This window comes from Gracilinanus agilis, chromosome 1 (assembly GCF_016433145.1).
Source record: "Gracilinanus agilis isolate LMUSP501 chromosome 1, AgileGrace, whole genome shotgun sequence".
NCBI lineage: Eukaryota > Metazoa > Chordata > Mammalia > Didelphimorphia > Didelphidae > Gracilinanus > Gracilinanus agilis.
This window is the reverse complement of record NC_058130.1, coordinates 213,661,664-213,684,304: the sequence shown is the minus strand read 5'-3', so window position 1 is coordinate 213,684,304 and position 22,641 is coordinate 213,661,664. Positions and strand designations below refer to the sequence as shown.

The 22,641-nt window shown below is 43.5% G+C and overlaps 1 protein-coding gene across 1 annotated transcript in view; it reads right to left on the bottom strand.

The window, feature by feature from the left end:
- Nucleotides 1–22,542, bottom strand: part of ADAP1 (ArfGAP with dual PH domains 1) — a 200,169-nt gene extending 177,627 nt beyond the window's left edge. The window contains exon 1 of the mRNA XM_044660092.1: nucleotides 22,461–22,542. Within this exon, the coding sequence (XP_044516027.1) occupies nucleotides 22,461–22,542 (82 nt within the window). The remainder of the gene's footprint in view (nucleotides 1–22,460) is intronic.
- Nucleotides 22,543–22,641: the final 99 nt, after the last annotated feature.

Sequence of the window (22,641 nt, the reverse complement as noted above, 5' to 3'; positions counted from 1 at the left end):
CCCACATCCAGAGGAAGGACTGCAGGAGAGGAAACATATAAGAAAAACAGCTGCTTGACCGCATGGGCTGGGGTGGACATGATTGAGGAGGTGGACTTGAAACTACCACACCAATGCAACTACCAACAATTTGGAAATAGGTCTTGATCAAGGACACATGATAAAACCAGTGGAAATGTGGGTTGGCCATGGGTGGGGGGAATGCGGGGGGTGAAGGGGAAAGTAGGAGCATGAATCATGTAACCATGTTAAAAATGAATATTAATAAATGTTTAAAATTTAAAAAAAAGAAATAAAAAAAAAAGAAAAAAGTCTGTTAGGTTTGGCAGGAAAGCGGTAAAGGCTGGGCGATTGGGGTTAAATGACTTGTCTAGAGTCACATAGCTAGGAAGTGTCTGAAGTCACATTGGAATCCAGGTCCTCCTGATTCCAGGCCTGGTGCTCTATCCACTGTGCTACCTAGCTGCCCCCCAAATTTAGCAGGTTTTCATCAGGGCATGAGACTAAAGGACTGTCTATATGATGTGAGTCAAAGGAGCAGTAAGCATGATGGGGTGAAGTCAAAGGATTGGGTACAAATCCTGGCTTTGCTATATTTACTATCTGTGTGCTCTAGGGTACCACTTAGACCTCTCTATGCCTCAGTTTCCTCCTCTGTAAAATGAGGATATTGGACTAGATGGTTTCTAAGGTCCCTTCCAATCCCATTCCCAGTTCTTTTACCCTAAAATTTCTAGCCTATCAGTGCCTTAAATTCTACCATTAGTGATTCATCCCTTTAGATTAAATAGTGCCCTCTTTCTTTGGTTCTCCTTTAATAAATGCTGTCTGGTGATGGAGTCTTATTGTGTCTGATGATGAGTCACTTGTGGCTCAAAGAGATACCCTCTTCAGATTCAGATCAATCACGTCTTCTCTACAGAGCATCAACCTGAGCTGACGTCTGGGAGGCAGGGTGATGACTGATGCTTTTGCTGATGCATCTGAAGTCTGAGCTGTATTCAAGGTACTGGAAAAGGAAGTGGTCCTTCCTGACTGCCCCAGGAGACACTTAGCTGAAAGCACTCTCTCCTTCTCTCGTCTCCATCTCTGTTTCTGTGTATTTCTACCTCCTTCCGTATCTGTGTCTCCCTTTCTCTGCATCTCAGTCTCTCTCTCTGTCTCTACCTCCCTTTGGGTCTGTCTCTTTCTAAGACTTTCTCCTCTCTATTTCTGTCTCTCTCTCTCTGTGTTTCTATCTCCTTGTCTGTCTCTCCTCTCTATCTCTGTCTCTGTATTTCTATCTCCCTCTGGGTCTGTCTGCCTGCCTGTCTGTTTGTCTCTCCTCTTTATCTCTGTCTCTCTCCATTCACATATTCGTCTTTTGGTTTAAGACTCTCTCTTTCCCTCTCCCTCCATAGCTACATATCTATATACATATATATGTGTATATATACGGGGTGGGATTGAGGGGAGGAGGGGGAGGCTGAAAGGGAGGAAGAGATTCTTAAACCAAAATGCAACTTTCTGGTACCTTTATGTATGATTCTCACATTCTTTCATTCAACAAACAATTCTTAAGTACCCCCATGCACTCAGATAGGGATAGAAGTGGAGTGAGCCAGAGACAAAGATAAATAAGAAATTATTTCCTGCCCTCAAGGATCTTGTAATGGTCCTGCAACATCTTTCAATCTGAGACGTGGAGACACTTTGAAAGTGGTCGATTTGGAGCAGCTAGGTAACCCAGTGGATAGTGGGTCTGGAGTCTAAGAGGACCTGGGTTCCAATCTGGCCTCAGACACTTCCTAGCTGTGCGATCCTGGGCAAGTCATTTAACCCCAAATGCCTAGTCCTTACTACTCTTCTGTCTTAAAATTGATACTGAGGCAGAAGGTAAGGGTTTTAGGAAAAAAAAGGGGGGGGGGAGGTCAATTCCCTCTCAGGGTACCCTTCATGTTTCCCCAAGATGGAAACAGAGGCTTAGAGAGGATTATACACAATAAGCCATGAGTCAGAATTAAGCCTAGACTACAGGATGCATTTCCTAATAACTATGAAGTTCTGCCTTGCTTTCTTTAGAAAGAATTTTTCTATTCAGATGATTTGCTTTCACATCACCATCATTTCTGAATGTATCCTTCCTCTTACTCCCCTAACCAGCAAGCCAACCCTTGAGATGATAAAAAAAATAAAGAGGGAGAAAAAAGTAGTTCAGCCAAGCTAACCAATACACCAACTGAATCTAATGTTGACTGCATTGTTTCACAGCCAGTTTCCTACTCCTGTAAGGAAGAGAAGGAAGGACATTTTCTCCTCTCCTCACTGAGTCTACCTTGCCTTTAAACACACACACAGATACACACACAGGCACACACATTCACTCTCTAGATTTTCCTGGGGATGTGAGGAAAGTGGCACTTAGGTAGGCAGGGATTCCTTTGCCCAAGTTATGTTGTTGACATGACCCTGAGATAACAATAGGATTTGGCCAAAGATTACCTCTCATATGACAAGAGCAACCAGTTCCACCTGAACAATGGGCCTATCCATTGCCATGCAGACCTGCTCAGGGCATGGTCTCCTTGCCAGATACGGTGCCACTGGGACCAAAGACGCTCAGTAAGGACCTGAGGGTGACGCAGCATATATCAGAAGGGAAATGCCAGGCTCTGCAGTTTTTGCATTCTGAAATCACACCTGACCTCCTCTGCAATAAGCACAGAGGTACCTGCCTATGTGCCACCTCCTTCAAATGCCCAAGAAAATCGAAATAGTGAAAAAAGGAAAAAGGCAGAATGCATTTAATAGCAATTAAGCCTGATTTATTCAAAGCCCTGTCCTAGGACCCACAAATAAAGGGATTTGGGTAGAGTCAAGGATTCTTAATCTGAGGTCTATGAGTCTGTGGACTGATATCGAGGGGTCCTTGATCTTGGATAGCGAAAAAAAAATACATCTTTATTTGAATATAATTGGGCTTTTTCCCCCTTCCTTCCTTCCTCCTTTCCTTCCTCTTCCTTCTTTCCTTCCTTCTTTCTTCCGTCTTTCCCTTTCCTTTCTTCTTTCCTCCCTCTTTCCCCTTCTTTCCTTCTTCCCTCCCCCCTTTCCTTCCTTCCTACCTTCCTACCTCCTTTCCTTCCTCTCTTCCCTTCCTTCCTTCTTTCCTTCTTTCTCTCCTCCCTCCCTCTCTTCCTTCCTTCCTGTCTCTCTCCCTCTCTCTCCTTCCTTCCTTCTTTTTTTAAACCTTTAACTTCAATTTTAGAATGAATACTGTATATTAGTTCCAAGGAGAAGAGTGGTAAGGACTGAGCAATGGGGATTAAGTGACTTACTCAGGATCACACAGTTAGAGGAAGTGTCTGAGGCCAGATTTAAACCCAGCAACTCCTGTTTCAGGGCCTGGCCCTCTATCCAGTGAGCCACCTTGCTTCCCCCATTGGTTTTCTTTCTAATCCTATGAATTTTTTATTTTATGCACTTCAAAACATTCCTTTGAGAACATGTCCAGAGGCTTCAGACTGTCCAAAAGATGGATGACATATATGAAGGTTAAGAACCACTGGAATGAGACAGCTAAGTGGCACAGCAGATAGACTATCAGGCCTGGAGTCAGGAGGACATGAGTTCAATATGGCCCTAGACAATGACTAGCTATGTGACGCTGGGCAAGTCACTTAACTCCATTTGTCTAGTCCTTGCCCTTCTGTCTTAGAACTGTTACTAAAGCAGAAAGTAAGGGGTTAAAGAAAAAAAGGAACCAGTGGACTACAGTGGAATTTCTAACAACATTGATGCCAGGGGAAGAGAATGAATGACAAGTGTTATGGGGTACAAATCTTAGGCTTTGGGGCCTGCTTACAGGTAGAGAGGGGAGGCCACCCTGGGTCTGGTTTGAGAAGTCACTTTATCCCCTAAATAGTGCTAATGCTGCCTTTTATGGGGCCTGATATTCCCTCTAAGAGATGCATTTCTTTGCTTTTAGAAGGATTTTCAACCTTTAAGAGCTCCCCACTAAAATCTAAATAGTCCTGGGAGAGAGAGTCTTAAAAATCTTAGTGGCAAAAGAATGGACAACGAAGCCTACAGAAATAGGGTATGAGCTTGATACCTGCAAGGATCAAAGATTTAGAGCTAGGAAAGAATTCTAAAGGCCATCTATCCAACCCTCTCATTGTATAGAGAAGGAAACTGAGATCCAAAGAGGTAAGATGATTTGCCTAGGGTCACACTGCTAGAAAGTGGCAATCAGGATTCAAACCCAGATCCCTCTATTCCAAATCTAGTGTACTTTGTCCTTAAGGAGAGGTCAGGAATGGGAAATATGCTGAAGTTGTGGATGGTAGAAACATTCACAGCTCACAAAGTCCTTCCCAAGGCCCCTGCTCATTAGTGCTCAGTTAGATGCTTTTGGAAATTATCTTATGTCATGCTTTACATATACTTTGTGGGCAGCTAGCTGATATAGTAGTCAGAGTGCCAGGTCTAGAGTCTGGAAAATTTTGAGTTCAAATCTAGCCTCAGACACTGACTGTGTGACCCTGGGCAAGTCACTTAATCCTGTTTGCCTCAGTTTCCTCATCTGTCAAATAAGCTGGAGAAGGAAATGGCAAGCCAGTATCTATTTTTTTTTAACCCTTGTACTTCGGTGTACTGTCTCATAGGTGGAAGATTGGTAAGGGTGGGCAATGGGGGTCAAGTGACTTGCCCAGGGTCACACAGCTGGGAAGTGGCTGAGGCCGGGTTTGAATCTAGGACCTCCTGTCTCTAGGCCTGACTCTCACTCCACTGAGCTACCCAGCTGCCCCCAGTATCTATTTAAAAAAAAAACACCCCAAAACCAAATGGGATTACAAAGAGTTGGATACAATTGAGAAATGTCTAAACAACAACAATATATGTTATAATTCTTGACCCTGCATACAAGTTGCTTGTGCCCAATAGAATGTAAGCTCTTTGATTATATCAGGGCCTATTTCTTTTTTTCTTTTTCCCCTAACATTATAAAATCTTACCTTCTATCTCAGAATCTATATTAAGTATTGTTTCCAAGGCAGAAGAATGATAAAAGCTAGGGAACTGGGATTTAGTGACTTGCCCAAGGTCACATAGCTAAAAAGTACCTAAGGTTAGATTTGAACCCTGGTTCCCCCACAATTCCAGGCCTGGTTCTCTATCCACTGAGCCACCTAGCTGCCATGGATTACTTCTTTTCATCTCTATTTCCAGGACCTTGCACGTAGTAGGTATTTAATAATTGTTTGTTAAATTGTTCAACTGAATGATCAGCTTCAGCAAAGCCATTATTCTGTCCACCAAGTTCATGGTCTGAATACAAGGGAATATATCCTTCCCTCTACTCCCCTAGTTATATGTCAAGGTCCTGGATTTGATTTGTGACACAAGTTAGGTATTGCACGGTTTGATATATTTAAAGTCAGCCAAAAGGATACTATGTCCCTGTTCAAAAATCTAGCTTACTTTAACTCCGAATCACTAGGTATTAATGTAAAAAAGTTGCACAGGCATGTACCCTCTTTTGTGGTTTCATAGCAAGTGTGGAACACAGCACTAGGAGGCATGAGATCTGTATTAGTTCTTACACTGTAGTTTACCAGTTAATGCCAGAGTGGAAGCCCTTGGAGGACAGGGGCTATTTTCTTTTGTCTTTGTGTGGCCAGTGCCTAGCAAACCTAGTGAGTCCTTGATAAATGCTTGTTAACTAATACACTGCTGGTGGAGTTGTGACTTGATCCAACCATTCTGGAAGGCAATTTGGAACTATGCCCAAAGGACTTTAAAAGAATGCCTGCCCTTTGACCCAGCCATACCACTGCTGGGTTTGTGCCCCAAAGAGATAATAAAAAGACTTGTACAAAAATATTCCTAGCTACACTCTTTGTGGTGGCAAAAAAAATTGGAAAATGAGGGGGTGTCCATCAATTGGGGAATGGATGAACAAATTGTGCTATCTGATGATGATGGAATACTATTGTGCTGAAAGGAATAATAAACTGGAGGATTTCTATATGAACTAGAAGAACCTCCATGAACTGATGCAGAGTGAAATGAGCAGAACCAGGAGAACACTGTACACAGAAAATGAAACACTGTGGCACAATCTAATATAATGGACTTCTCTACTAGCAGCAATGCAATAATCCAGGACAATTCTGAGGGACGTATGAGAAAGAACACTACCCACATCCAGAAAAAGAATTGTGGAAGTAGAAACCTAGAAGAAAAACATATGGCATCACTTGTTTATATGGGTACATGATTTGGGGTTTTGGCTTTAAAAGATTGTTCTACTGCAAAAATGAATAATATGGAAATAAGTATTAAGTGATAACATTTGTACAACCCAGTGGAATTCCTTGCAGGTTGGGGTGGGGGGGAAGGGAAGAGGGGAGGAAGAGAAAATGAATCCTGTAACCATGGGGAAATATTTTTAAAAATAAAAAATGCTTGCTAAATTGAATTTCTTACAATTCTTTCTAAGTCTAAGATCAATTATTCAGCTCCTGTACGACTTTTTTTTTTTTTTTTTTAATCACTACTGTTCTGCCCTCAATCCCACAGCCACATACTTACCTGACTCACTGAGCTCTAGTAACTGGGTCATAGGGGTTTTTTGTGTTATGGACTCCTCTGGCAATCTAGGGAAGCCTACAGACCCCTTCTTAGAAGAATGCTTTTAAATGCATAACATAAGATAAGAGGAAAGTAAACCAGTTACAGAGAGGTCCCAAATAGTGTGACTAATAAATCCTGTGATGTAGATGCATTATGTGAATTATCATTGAATAGTTCCACTAGGCTGGAGTCAGGGACCATATTTTAGCCATAATTACAACCTGTTGTGAAAGAGAATTTAAACTCTTTGTTTAACTTAACCAAGAACTTGGAGTCCTCCACCTTTCACATTTACTTAGTCATTAACGCTTAGTCCTAAAAGACCACGAGCACTGCCCTGTCCCCCCTCCCTTCACCCTCCAGAGTGCTAGGTAAATTGGGAGACTATGACTGGTTCCTGAGATGTTATAGACCAGCCCACAGTGAAAGGAACTAGAAACCAGAGAGACAGGAAGTGATGTGGAGAAAACTGCTTATAAAAGCCAGTTGAGGACATTCTGATTCATTCTGCTGTCTTGGTGGCTCTTGCTGAAGGAGGACTTCTGTGTTGGAGGGATTCTTCTGCCTTGGACTACTTCTGTGTTGGTGTCTCTGTGTTGGATTTCTGCTGCCTTGGTGGCTTCTTGCTGAAGGAGGGATTCTGTTGTGTAGGTGTCTCTGCATTGGATTTCTGAGTTGGAGATTCTGGTTGGTGACTTGGACTGAAGAGACTCTCATAGACTTCCACCCGGAGATTGGAACCTGGAGGCTGAGAATCTCCTGCTCTTCTGGTTGGAGATTGGGATCTGAGGGAGCCTTTGTTGGAGTTAAGCTGGATTTCTTTGGATTGATAATTATAGAGTATTTAGCTAGTCAATATTTTCTACCTCCCCTTTACTATCTCTACCTTACTGTAATAAAGCCACTAAAACTACTAACGGTCTCATGACTTAAGAGTTAATTTTTATAAACGGTGACCACAACTTTTAAAAATTCTTATGTCAAACTCATTTTAATTATTACACTATAGTAGTCTAAATTCAAATAATGTGACCATGTCAGGGATTCATTATGTTGCACTAATTGAGACCTAGTTATATAATGAAAAACAATTACTAAACTATGAAACAGACAAGGTTCACTGGGAATGTTGGCATGTACCCATAGACCTGCTACTGGAGAGTTGGTGGTTGGTGGAGAGTTTGAACTCAGAAGTCCTGAGCTACAATAGAGCTGAAGCCAAATGGATATTTTCACTAAGTCAAATCTCTAGAAGTAGAGGACCACCAGGCTGCCTCAGGAAGGATAAACTGATTCAGGTAAAAAACTAATTAAGTTGGAACATCTAGATGGCACAGTGGATAGAATGCCAGCTTTAGGAATGGGAGGATCTTGATTCAAATCTGGCTTCAGACAAATTATGTGACCTTGAGCAAGTCATTCAACCTTATTTGCCTAGCCCTTGCCACTTGGATATAGATTCTAAGACAGAAGGTAAGGGTTAAAAAAATTGGTTCTAGAGGGCAGCTAATTGGCACCATGGATAGAGTTCTAGGTTTGGAAATGGGAGGATTTGGGTTCAAATCTGGCCTCGGACTAGCTGTGTGACCCTGGGCAAATCATTTAATCCCATTTGCTTAGCCCTTGTTACTTGGTATAGATTCTAAGACAGAAGGTGAGGGCTAGAGGAGGGAGAGAAGGAGAGAGGGGGGAAAGAGGGAGGAGGGAAAGAGGAGAGAGAGGTGGGGGAGAGAGAGGAGGGAAGGAAAGAAGGAAAGAGGGAAAGAGAGAGAGAGCATTTAGTCCAACACTTTCATTTTACAGATAAAGAAACAAATAACTAGGGAAATTAGTGACTTAACTACTATCACACTGGCAAAGGCATCAGAAGCAAAATCTGAACCAGACCTGACTGTAAAGTCAGAGCACCTGTCTACTGTATCATACAGAATGCAAGTTCAGGAAACAGGAAATAGTTCAGTTTGGCTGCAATTGAAGGGGTGTTCAAGGTGGTAGTAGATCAGACTAGACTAGATGACTTTTTTTTAAATTTTAAACCCTTAACTTCTGTGTATTGACTTATAGGTGGAAGAGTGGTAAGGGTAGGCAATGGGGGTTAAGTGACTTGCCCAGGGTCACACAGCTGGGAAGTGTCTGAGGCCGGATTTGAACCTAGGACCTCCCGTCTCTAGGCCTGGCTCTCAATCCACTGAGCTACCCAGGTGCCCCGTAGATCAGACTAGAAAGGCTGAAATAGAGCCAAAACATGGAGAGCTGATGCCAAAAGAGAGTCAGGACTCTCTATTCATCAGGCCATGTGTAGCCAATGACTATTTTTTTTAAGCAGGGGAGAGACTCAACCATAGTAGTACTTCAGGAAGTAGTGGTATTCATAATGGTAGTCCTGAGTCATGAGGAAAAGGTTAAATTGTGTTTAGCATACTTTGCTTGATGAGTTGTTGTGGTCAAAAACTCAGCTTTAACAAACTTTCTTTACCAAATAGATATTTCCCAGTACACAGGGAAGCATGTAGAAAGATTTCTATTTAAATGACTAAAACTCAAAAATTGCTAGTGCTTCAAGGGATGAGCTTCCATTATCTGGAAAAATTCATTTACTTGGAAGAGCTCATTCCCTCCTACCCCCTGCAAGTCCTCAGGTGGTGACATTCAGCTGGCTGACCAATTGATCTCTATTCATCAATCAATATTTATTAAGCATTATGTACCAACTATGTACTATGGACAAAGTACCAAGGATATAAAAAGGGGCAGAAAACAGTCCCTGCCCTTGAGGAGCTTACAATCTATTTGTTTTTTAAATTCTCACCTCTCTGTCTTAGAATAAATATCAGTTCTAGAACATCAATTGGGGAATGGCTGAACAAACCGTGGGATATTTAGTGATGGAATACTATTGTGCTATAACAAATGATGAGCAAGATGATTTCAGAAAAAAGCTGGAAAGACCTACATGAACTGATGCAGAGAGAAATAAGAGGAACCAGGAGAACATTATACACAGTAACTGTAAAACTGTAGGATGATCAACTGTGAAAGACTGAGCTACTCTCAGCAATAAAATGATCCAGGACAATTCTGAAGGACTTATAACAAATAATTCTATCCATCTCCAGAGAGAGAAATGTTGGATTAGGAATACAGATCAAGGCATTGTTTTTCACATTAATTTATTTATGGTTTTATTCTGGGGTTTTGATTTTATATGAAAATTCTCTTTTGACAGCAGCCAATATAGAAGTATGTTTTGTATGATAATACATGTATTCCCCATATCAATTGCTTACCATCTCTGAAGACGGAAAGTAAGAGAGGGAGGGAGACAATGTGGATCTTATAATTTCAGAAAATGCATGCTGAAAATTATTACATGTACTTGTGAAAATAAAATATATTTGAAAAAGTATTGGTTCCACGGCAGAAGGATGGAAAGGGCTAGGCAACTGAGGTTAAGTGACTTTCCCAGGGTCATACAGCTAGAAAGTATCTGAGGCCAAATTTGAACCCAAGACTTCCTATCTCTAGGCCCAGCTCTTTATCTATGGAGTCACCACCTAGTTGTCTCGGTGGGGCTCACAATCATGCCAAACAAGTACAAACAAGCTAGAGATAATCAGTAGGAAACAATTAACAGAGGGAATGCATTAGAATTAAGAGGGATTGGGGAAAGTAGGATTTTAGTAAGAACTTAAAGGAAGCTAGGGAGGTCAGTGGTTGGCACAGAAGATGGAGAGCAGTCAGTCAGTCAGTCAACAAACATTTATTAAGCTCTTCCTATATGCCAGGCATTGTGCTAAGTGCTGGGAATACAAAGAAAAGAGTGGGAGATAGGAATGAATAAACTCTATGGTTCCATATGGAGCATAAAAAGTCATTGAGATCTAGAAGGGACCTCAACTGCCACCTAATTCCACCCCTTTATTCAACAAATGAGGAAACTGAGGTCCAGGAAAAGTCTCTGTAGCTTGTCCAAGGTCATGCAGGTAGTGTTAGTCAATACTTAGCAGGATGTCTGGTTGACTGACTTGTAAAAAGTGTCAGAGGAGAGATATGAACCATGGTTTCTGACTCCAAAGCCAATGTCTTTTCCACTGTACCAGGAGGTGCTAAGGAACATGTTTCTTGGGAGCCAAGGTCACAATAGGAGAACTCCTTTGGCATGCACTGAGATCACAGAACTGTACTGACAGCCACCCTTACAGGAAACACAGAAGCCAGCCTGGTGAGGAAAGCAGGGAGCCACCGTCTGCTAAGCAGCTCTTCACCTGGAATATCTACTCTGACAACTCCTGGGTCTTATTGAAGATTTCATCTTATTCTTTGCCAGGAAATGACCCACATGGAAGGTTCCTTCTAATGTACACTCCCAGGATTCCTTCCCCTGTCCATCCTCCAAAATGGTAGCTGAGGTACAAAGCTAGGGTCTAGGAAGAAGAGGGTGCAGAGAGAGCCAGGGAAGGGAAGGGGAGGGAAGAGAGAAGAAGAGATGGGAGGAGAGGAGAGAATGAAAGGGAATGAAGAGAGAGAGGTGAAGGGAAAGGAGATGGAGAGGAAGAAAGAGAGGGAGGGAAAGAAGGAAAGTGTAAGGAAAAGAGAAAGAAAAGAGGGAGACAGAGAGAGATTGGAAAAGCGAGAGGGAGAGGGCACTAACAGAGTATGGTAAATGGGTGTGTTCTGGGAAAAGCTCTCCTAGTTCCTTTTTTCTTCCATCTCCAGCTCTGTTCTCATTTACTGCTGTCACTTCAGACCTTCCCTTTGCTAGAGGTACCTCCCTTTCCTGCCTCTCAGTAAGGGGGCCTAGCCTAGCTAGTTTGAGCCCCCCACCCCAAGCAAGATTTTGATCTATCTTGGAGTTCAAGGGGATCAGACCAGATCAAAGAGTTCAGAAGCCATTTCAGTTAAAATCCTAAAGCAACTGGGTAACTCAACAAAGCTGTTACCAGAAAAATTACAATCCACCCCTTTCCTTCCCCCTACAAAAGAACTGGGCATCACATATATCTATTGCTAAAAACCCAAGGTATGTATATGTACGTGGAAGGCGGAGGTGGGGAACAGATCTATATTCATTCCTTTTCCAGTAAGAAAACTCAGAGAATAGCACATTTCCTCCCTCCCTTCCCCCTGCCTTACAACCAGATCCCAGTATTTGCAGCAGCGGATTCAGTTTCCAATCAGAAGGATTCATCAGAAGCTGCAACGCCTATCAGATGGATCTGGGCTGGAAAGTGTTTTCCAGGGACACCGAGAGGCCTCCATCATGCCAGGCACATGATTTAGAAAAGGCCACCCAGTTTGATAGGGTGCCACACAAGCTGGGAGCTAGAGATGAAGCTATTACTGAAATGGTAATTCAATATAGAGAGACAGATAATAGGCAGAAAATCTCTCTATTTTCAGATCCTCCTGGGAAGCTCTCAGTCGGCAGGGTCCTGCAGTCTCTCCAAAGGGAGTGGAGTTCCAGAGGCTATTTAAATGAGAATCTGGAAATCCTTCTGTCTTTATTTTATTTTATTTTTTAACCTTTACATTGTCAATATCAATTCTAAGAGCAATTAGGAATAAGTGACTTGCTCAGGGTCACACAGCTAGTTACTGTCGAGGCCTGGCACTCTATCCACTATGATATCTAGCTACCCTAATCCTTGAGTCTTGAGAGTTGTAAGGGGGCTTAGAAATTGCCTAAAATGTGATTTGCAGTTTTGGTTTTAAAGGATTATTCTTTTACAAAAATGAATAATATGAAAATGGGTTCAAATGACAACATACATAAGTATAACCCAGTGGAATTGCTTGTCAACTCTGGTGGGGAGGGGATGAGGAGAGGGAGAAAACATGAATCGTGAAACCATGGAAAAATTTTTACAAAAAAAAAGAATTTACCTAATATCATTTTATCAAGGAGGAAAGCAAAGTCCAGAGAAAAATCAGTAGCCCTGGGTCATGTAGTAAATTAGTAACAGAGCCAAAACTAGGGTACAGGTCTCATTCAGCTATCTTCTCACTGCCCCATGCTGCTTTGTCTTCATTGGAGTCACTGCCAATCCCTAAAGGAATGATGTTGTAATGACATCAACATATTTCAGGGGATACACTTAAATATATTAAATTCAAATAAATATTTATTACACACATCCATTATGGGCTAGACACTGTGCTCTGGGCTGGCTAATGAGGAAATAAAGCAAAACCAAAATTGTCCTGTCTTTAAGTGGCTTACACTTTTAGTGGGGAATGGAACTTGCACCTGGAAAAGTCAATAGAAGTAATATACAAATTAATATGAAGTAACTAAGATGGTGCAGCTAGGTGGCAAGGTGGAAAGAGTGTCAGGCCTAGAGTCTAAAGACTACTCTTCAAATCTGGCCTCAGATACTTTCTAGCTGTGTGATCCTAGACAAGTCACTTAACCAAAGTTGCCTGGCTCTTACTGCTCTTCTGCCTTGGAACCAATACTTAGTATTGGAAGAAAAAAAAAAAAAAGGAAGATTCTTCCTCTTTTTGAGTTCAAATCTGACCTCAAACACTTCTTAGCTGTGTGATCCTGGGCAAGTCACTTAACCCTGTTTGCCTCACTTTCCTCATCTGTCAAATGAGCTAGAGAAGGAAATGGCAAAACTACTCCAGGATCTGGAAGGAAAACCCCAAATGGGGCCATAAAGAGTTGGACAGGGCTGAAAAGCAACTAAACAAAAAATCTTAGGAGGAAGAGAAAGCTACTGGGTGGAGGTCAATCCATCAGCATGCATATATATATATGTCAAGCACCTACTACGTGCCAGGTACTGTGCCAGGAGCCAAGGACACAAATATAAAAGTAAAATGATGACATGGTTGGGGTTAGGGAGCATGAGTGGAAAGTCACTGTTAGTGCTCACTTTTTTCCTCATCCCAAGATTTGCTCAGATTGGAGTTGCCCTGAGAGCTCTAAGAAGAGATCTTCTTTTCAAGTCTGGGATGTCTCTTGTGATGGAAGAATAAAAGAATCCCTGTTTATGTTGGAATCAGTAAAGGTCTCTAGCAGTGAATGGCACCTGTGTGAGGGAAGTTTAATTTTTATTTATAACACACCTAAGCTATGCTCTAAAGCCTGAGGTCTATAGACAGATTTCAGGGGTCTCTGCCGTGGATGGGGAAAAAATTACATCATTATTTCAATGGAATTGCTTTCCTTTGTAATCCTATTTATTTTACTCAGTTAAAAACAATATTACGGCTAGGTGGCTCAGTGGATCGAGAGCCAGGTGTAGAGATGGGAAGGCCTGGGCTCAAATCTGACCTCAGACACTTATCTGTGTGACCCTGGGCAAGGAACTTAATCCCAGGTTGCTCTTCTAATTTAGAACTGATACTTAGTTGCTTGATTCTAAGATTGGATTCTTGGATATTAATTCTAAGACAGAAGGTAAAGGTTTAAAAAACAACCTCCAAACAATGACAACAGCAATATTATGGCATGATCGATAGCTGTTAATCTCTCTTGAGAAGTCTGAGCTGCCATCCGGTTCAAGCTGACTGGATAACCAACATGGCCACACCACCGAGGATGCGGTGGGAGAGGGGATCACCAGGATGCCTAAGGAGTGCCAAACCAGCCCAGGTAAGAAAAATGAAGCAGGTTAAAGCTTCAATGCTGATTGATATCAGAATTGGGGTCATGAGCAGCTGCTCTACTTCGTCCAGCTAAGGGAGACAGCCTCAAAACTAAACCAAACTCCTCCACGATCAGACACATTCTTCTGAGAAGAGGTCCATAAGGCTTCATCAGACTGACAAAGGGACCCAAGACAAAAAAGGTTGAGAATTCATATTCAGAAGGAAGTTAGGGATTGCAAGAATAGATGTGAAGAGGGGGCAAGCTGGGTGGCAAACCCTTAACCCCTATTGCCTAGCCCTTCTGCCTTGGAACCAATACATAGTATTGATTCTAAGGGTTTAAAAAAATTTTTTTTTTTTTTTTTTTTTTTTTTTTAAGAATAGATGTGAGGAGGGGACAGCTGGGTGGCTCAGTGGATGGAGAGCCAGGCTTAGAGATGGGAGGTCCCAGGTTCAAATCTGGTCTCAGATACTTCTTAGCTGTGTGACCCTGGGCAAGTCCCTTAACCCGATACATAGTATTGGTTTTAAGACAGAAGGTAAGGATTAGAAAAATGTTTTGTTTTGTTTTAAACCCTTACCTTGTGTCTTGGAGTCAATACTGTGTATTGGCTCCAAGGCAGAAGAGTGGTAAGGGCTAGGCAATGGGGGTCAAGTGACTTACCCAGGTTCACACAGCTCGGAAGTGTCTGAGGCCAGATTTGAACCTAGGACCTCCCGTCTCTAGGTCTGGCTCTCCATTCACTGAGCTACCCAGCTGCCCCCCCAAAATGTTTTTTTTTAAAGGAATAGATGTGAGGAGAGAATCCATTCCATAAATGGGGGAATCCCCTTGCAAAATCACAGAGGCAGAAATACAACCAGCCTCATCTTAACTATGTGTGTAGATACACACGGGTGCACATGCATGTGTGTGTGAATGTCTGTGTGTGTACACATGTCTATACTGGTTCATACTCACATATCCTTCCACCAAAGTTCTCGGCAGTAGCTAACCTTCCCGGCACCCCTCCACACCACACCATGGAGGGGGCCACCTCCTGCTCCACCAAAGAGTAAGATGTCGGTCTCATTTTCAGGAATCCTTTTCAATATTTTAAAAGGGCAGGCTAGCACATCGGGGACCAATGGGGGTGGATGCTACCTCCCAGAAAGCGTCAGGCAGAGAGGCACAGGAGGAGGGACATCTGGGGAGTCCCACTCCCTTCCCCTGGATTTCTGATGCGGACCTCCTTGGCCAGACAAACCCCCCACTTCCCCGCCTCCTTCAGAGCACCTAGACACAAAGACGGAGACCGGAGTGGCAGGCTGTGCACAGAGCTGAGCCTTGGGGGTAGAAGCCGGGGATGCATTCTTTTGCTGACGCACAGTGCAGCTCATGCCATGAGTCAGCCCAGTTTACTGCATAAACCAAAGTATCAAGGGCTAGGTTTCCTACCGCCATAAACGCCACCACTGCCAGGGGGAGGGGGATGGGCACAAAAAAGGTGAACTTTGTATCGTTCCAGGCCCAAAAAACACCCAAATAAATCTAATGTGCAGCCATCGAGCCCCTCCTTATTGAGAAAGGGAATGGGCTGAATGACTGCATGCAGAATGTAGAGGGAACAGTTTCCCAATTCCAAACATTGGCGCTCTCATTTTCACAGGTATGGAACATAAAACAGGTCTACCTCAACGAATTGAGGCCAAAGCCACGACCCATCTGCTTCGCCCCACCCACCCCTCCCCAGTCCCCCACTTTGGCTCGGCGTTCTCTTTGGACAAACAGAAATCCAGTTCTGGGGTGGGGGAGGGGGTAAGAAGAAATAGGGAAGTAAGAATTTCTGGTGAATTTATTCCTGGGCGTACCTAAAGACTAATGAGGGCCTGGCCTCTGCTCATCAGCACACAGGTGAGTTCGGCCCCAAGGGCTCCTGAAAAACCCTTCTTCCAACCATTTGTTTTGCTATCCGCTTCATTTTCTCTATGTTCCTAGTTCTAGAACGCAATTAACTTGTACCCATTCCATGAAAGGTAGGGGTGTTTAAGGTAGGGTCCCATTTGGGGCTCTCCCCTGGAGAAGGAAATGACAAACCACTCCCGTACCTCTGAAAGATTACCCCAAATGGGGCCACAAAGAATCAGACATGATTGAAAGGACCCAACGACAAACTGGCACTCCTTCCCCTCCACTTGCAGGCCTCATTCCATATCTCACATTCCTGAGGCTATAAAATATGGGGATCTAGTTTTGCTGGGAATTGTAGTTTTTAGGGTAACAGATTCCAATGACACAGGCCCCAGCTTTCCAAAAGAACACCCTGAGAGCTTGTACTGCTTGGTGAATTCCCTTTTTAAAGGATTCTTTTTTTTTTTTTTTAACCCTTAACTTCTGTGTATTGGCTCCTAGGTGGAAGAGTGGTAAGGGTGGACAATGGGGGTCAAGTGACTTGCCCAGGGTCACACAGTTGGGAAGTGTCTGAGGCTGGATTTGAACCAAGGACCTCCCGTCTCTAGGCCTGACTCTCAATCCACTGGGCTACCCAGCTGCCCTGTGATTCTCTTTTAACAGCTATTTTGTGACTATAAACACTGTTCCCAAGGTATATCTCTTTTACCCCTGACAGGTCCAGTTCCAGGGTTACTGCTATATGCAAAATGTCCCTAAAGTCTTAGTTTGGTGTTAAAGGGATTTTCTTAATCTCTCCCTCTGTCTCTTTTAGAGGCGGGAAGAGTTCAGGATTTCTTAGTAGAAGAGAACAGGCAGGTGCCAGTTAGTCAGAGCTGAAGATTCCGTTACCTAGAAGGAAATCCTGTTCTAATATATTTTTTTTAATAGAAGGTTTGATTTTCTTGTACTTAATGGTTTGATTTTGAAAGCAGGTATAAGTAATCAAAGCTTAAAATAATAATCGCTACCACTTTTGTGTTTCTCTGCACATATACATAAATGAAACAAAAAATTTAATTTTAAAATATATTTACTTAAGATGCATCAAGATGATTGCACCCATTATTTCCTCAACCCACCCATATCCAAAAACTTCTACTCCCTAAGACCATAGACTTAGCTTTTAGGCTCATAAGATCACAGACCTACAGTTGGAATAATCACCTAACCGGCAGGGAGAGTGCTAGAGATGACTTCTCCTTCCTTCTCTGGGAGGGGCACACCCTCATTCCAAGGAAGATAATTCCTCTGGCTTTACTACAAGCCTTGTTCAAGATCATGGGTCCTGATAGGAACAGGCAGTTCTCAGACAAAGAAATTAAATCTATAGTCATATGAAAAAGTGCTCTAAATCACTATTGATTAAAGAAATGCAAATTAAAACAACTCAGATACCACCTCACCCCTATCAGATTAGCTAATATGACCAAGAAGGAAAATAAATGTTGGAGGAGATGTGGGAAAATTGGGGCTCTAATACACTGTTGGTGGAACTGTGAACCATTCTGGAAAGCAATATGGAACCATGCCCAAAGACCCATAAAACTATGCATACTCTGACTCAGCAAAACTATTATAGGGGTCTGTATCTCAAAGAGATCAGGAATAGGGGAAAAGGATCTACTTACACAAAAACATTTTTAGCAGCTTTTTTTTTTTTTTTTAAGCAGCTCTTTTTGTAGTGGCAAAGAACTAGAAGATGAGAGGGTGCCCATCAACTGGGGAATGGCTGGACAAGTTGTGGTATATGGTTATAATGGAATACTATTACTCCATAAGAAATGAAGAACGGGATGATTCAGAAAAATCTGGAAAGACTTATATGAAGTGATGTAAAGTGGGCAGAACCAGGAGAACAGTGCATATGGGTAACAGAAATATTGTACAATGATCAACTGTGAAGGACTAAACTATTATCAGCAAAACAAAGTTCCAAGATAAGTCCAAGGGACACTTGATTAAAAAAAAAAAAATGCTGTCCACAGCCAAAAAAAGAACTGTTGTAATCTTATAGCAATCAAAGCATGCCATCTTTCACTTTATTGCCTTTATGAGTTTTTTTTATTGTATTTGTGATATATGTCCAGTCACTGGGAATATGAAAATATATATTGCATGAAAGCACTGGTATAACCTACATCAGACTATTTACTGCCTTGGGGAGGTGGGGAGGGAGAGAGGGAGAAAATCTGAATCATAAAATGTCAGAAAACAATTGTCAAAAATTTTCTACATGTAATTGAAAAAAAAAAAAAAGATCCTGTATCCTGGAGTTACTAGGTGGTACAGTGGTAGAGTGACAGGCATGGAGTGGGAGGTTCAAATCTAGCCTCAAACACTTCCTATCTGTGTGACCCTGGGCAAGCCACTTAGTCCCAATTGTCTATCCCTTGCTGCTCTTCTATCTTTGAATTGATGTTGAGACAGAAGGGTTTTTAAAAAAAGGGATCATGTGTTCCCACAATACCTCTGAAAGGTAGGTTTGAGGGTGACAATGAAAGAGAAGTTAAGCTAGAAGAAGCTGGAGGCCATCTAGTCCAACTAAGGAAAAGTCATCCCACAGGCAGTAAGCATCCAAGGTGTGATGGGGACTCTGATCCTTTGACTCAGCAGTGGAAAGGCTTGTGGTGGGTGATTAGAGATGATGCCTGACTTACATCTGAGAAGCAAGTGAGGCAGAAGACAAAGGCCACGCATGACTAGATAAGGGGTGGGCTGTTCGTATCACAAGAGGAAGGAATAACAGAGGAACAGCCATAGGGTTTTCAGGGATATCCAGAGAATATTAAAAAGAACTAGGGTGAAGCCTCCAGGACACGGGGCTCACTCTCTTTGGAGGATTTACTGAAAGACTGAAGAGGGACATCTGCTTGAGCCTGAGTCTATGTCAGTGAGAAGACCTGTGTGCCAATAAGATTACAAGTCTATTTATAGATGGATGTAGGAATAGATACATATGGATAAAATACATTCAATAAAAATATGATGAATGAATATATCTATACGCAGGTGTACAATGCATTATTTATGTGTATAAATATATGTATGCTCATATAATCCCAAGCAGTGTGGAGGCAGGTAGGAAGAAGTTTGTCTGTATGCCTCAGCTTACTTGCAGTGTGAATATACACAAAAAAGTAAACACGTGAACATACACATATATATGCTTAGGGGGTCTGTATATAGACACACACATAGAACTATACGCAGAGGTGGCAAGATGTCGAAGTAAACAGAATTCTGTACTTTGAGTTTGGATTCCTGCCTCAATCACTTACTAGCTCTATGACTCTGGTCAAATCACTTAGCCCTTTTCTCCTGCGTTATCCTCATCTGCAAAATGGGAATAATAACAGCACCTACCTGCCACAGTTGTTGTGAAGATCAAAATGAGATTTTAGATGCAAAGTACTATATACCATGATGTCATGAGAAAAGGAGTCTACTCTTCATGACTCCAGTTGGGGTTTTCTTGGCAAAGATACTGGAGTGGTTTGCCATTTTTCTCCAGTTCATTTTAGAGATGAGGAAACTGAGGCAAACAAGGTTCAGTGACTTGCCCAAGGTCACACAGCTAATAAAGGTCTGAGGCCAGATGTTCTATCCATTGGGCCAACCTAGCATAGTATATAATGGTATCTAAAGGGCTATCCTGGGAGTCAGGCAGACCTGAGTTTGAACACTGCTTCTGACACATATTTTGGCTCTGTGAGCATGGGTAACTCTACTCTTTTCTTTCTCTCCCTTCCTTCTTCTCTTTCTTTTTTTTTTTTTAAATAACCCTTACCTTCTCTGTCTTAGAATTGATACTATCATCACTTCCATGGAAGAAGAACGGGAAGAGCTAGGCAATTGGGGTTAAGTGACTTGCCCAGGGTCACATAGCTAGGACGTAACTGAGGCCAGATTTAAACCCAAGGCCTTCCATCTCTGGCCTTCTAGTCACTGAGTCACCCAGCTGCTCCTCTTCTCCCCACTTTCTTAAGACACTAAGGAACAAAAGCTCTGAATCAGTAGAAGGAAAGTCCAAAGGAAGAGTTCCCCATGCTGATGAAATTAGGTCTGGACCATAGAACAAACCCCAGCCAAGTGAAATGAGCCTTCTTTGGGGAGAAAGAGGAGGGATTAAAAAACCACTTCTGTCATTTCTGCTATATTAATGTGGCCCAGAATGTGGTTCTGCTTTTTCCCCATCACTTCCTACTCTTCCTACTCCTCCACCCCCCACTCCATGGTATAAAGATCTAGGCTGGTAGTACTAAAAAGGCACTTGGTGCTTTATGCTCCCATTCAGATTGCCCTATTCTAACAGATCGCAATCTCAACCAACTGTCCCTTGCCTTCATCATTCCCATATCCAGAAGCCTGATAAGCAAGGACAGGGAGACTTGGCAGGGGTGAGGGGGGCCCAAGGAAGGGGGGAAAGCTGCCAATATAGTCAGATGGAACCAACGGGGAACGTTTCTCTGGAAAACATAGCAAGTACCAGAGCTTCTGTGTAAGTTGGGTGAATGTCTCCCAGAGGAGTCCAGTAAAAGCTTCCATCCTCCGAAGCAGGGCAGATATACAGGCATAGTTGTAACTGGTCCAACTCCACATTATAGGCCCAACAGAGTACAGGCTCCTATAGGTCATGGCAGAAGGAGGGGAATGAGGGAGAAAGCTAAATAAATAGCCTCTTCTTGATTAAGATGGACCCTACTGGTTTTTGTGGTCCTGGTGGGTAAATGAATGCTGAGGTAACAGTATACATGTTAGTGACTTCCCTCTGTTGATTATCTTCAGTTGTTTTACAAATGTCTCATTTGATCCTTACAACAACCCTATTAGGATAGTACTATTATTATCACCCCCATTTTACAGTTAAGGAAACTGAGGTAGATAGCAGTTAATTGAATTACCCAGGGTCACATAGCTAGGAAATAAATGCCTGAGGTTGGATTTGAACTCAGGTCTTCCTGCCTCTGGGTTCAGTCCTCTATACACTGCACCACCCTAACTGATTAAATGACCTTTAAAGGTCCATTCTAGCCCCAGAGACTCTTAACTCTCTTCTTTTACAGAATCCCACAGAATGTTTAAGCTGGAAGAGAGATCAACTAATCTCATTTTGTAGATGGGAAAACCGAGTGCCCTTTGGGCAAAGCAACTTGCCCGAGTTCACAGAGGAAGAGGGACTATGAACTCAGGTCTTCTGACATTCAGTGCTCTTCCCACAAGAACATGATGATTCCTCTCCTCCAGTTGATGGAAAACAAGTTCATTGGTTCTTAGTGAGGAGCAGGGAACGGGGATGGTCCCTTCAGATAACACCTGCACTTAGGCCCAGGAATACAGGTAGATTCCTGGCTGCCTCCATACTGCTCTAGATTTTTATCCGTGTAGTTCTTCAAAATGGGGGTGATGTGAACACTCTTTTTTCCTCCCCGAACCTCTCTCCTAGAGAGGTAATCTTGGGCTCAGACTCAGGCTCAGGATGGGAAGGATGGCCAGGAGTTGGTTACACCCTTTCTTCCTCTCCTGAGCTGGACCTTCATGGGACTCAGACACCCTCCTCCCTAATCACCCCGCCACGATTTCCTCTTTTCAGTGGAGCTGTTTTGCAATGGGGCAGTGGGTGAAAGCAAAACACACATCGGAGGAGGAGGGGGTGGGAGGAGAAGGGAAGGAGGAAGAAGAAAGGCGAGGAAAGGATGAGGGTCTCTGGGAATTCCGTCAGGGACAGCGGTGAGGTGGCTGCTCTCCCTTTCCCCAGCCCCCACCCATACGGATAACTTCCATGCCCTAAAGGGAAGGAGAAACTTCCAAGAGGAGACAGGTTCAAGACATAGAGAGATGAACTGTATGGGAGATGGGAAGGTGCACACACCTAGGCTACCCTCCCCCTAAGCTAGGAAGGGGGCAAACAGGTGCAGCGTTCCCAGGACGTGACCTTCCCCTCTAGGGGGCAGCACGAAGGTCCTTCAGCCCTTACGGGAAAGAGAAAGGTGAGGAGGTTGGGACCCCCGCAGTGAGGAGGAGAAAGGAAGGTAGCTAAGGGGTAAGGGCGGGGACTAGGAGAGAGCCACCCGAGACACCCACCCACTTTCCCCTTGTGAGGAAGGCAAAGAGCTCCCCCCTCCCCCATGCCAACTGGTCCCCAGATCCCAGTGGGGTGGGGGTGGGGGGAGAGTCCCAGGTGGTCTCCCATCCGGGCAGGGGAAGGCGCACACAGGCAGACAGGTAGGTATCCGGCGGGCTGACAGAAAGGGATGTCCAGGACCCAGAGGCCCCCCCCTTACCCCAGTCCGCCCCCGGCCCCCTCCACTTAGCTCACCAGGTGCCCCGCAGTCCGCGCACAGCTGGTTGCCGTCTCGGTGCAGGAGCTCGAGTAGAGCCCTCTTCTTCTCCTTCGCCATGGGTGGTGCTGGAGCCGGGCGCTCGCTCCGGCGTCTCCCGCTGTCTCTGCTGCTGCTGCTGCGGCCGCCGCCGCTGCTGTTGCCGCCGCCGCTGCCCCC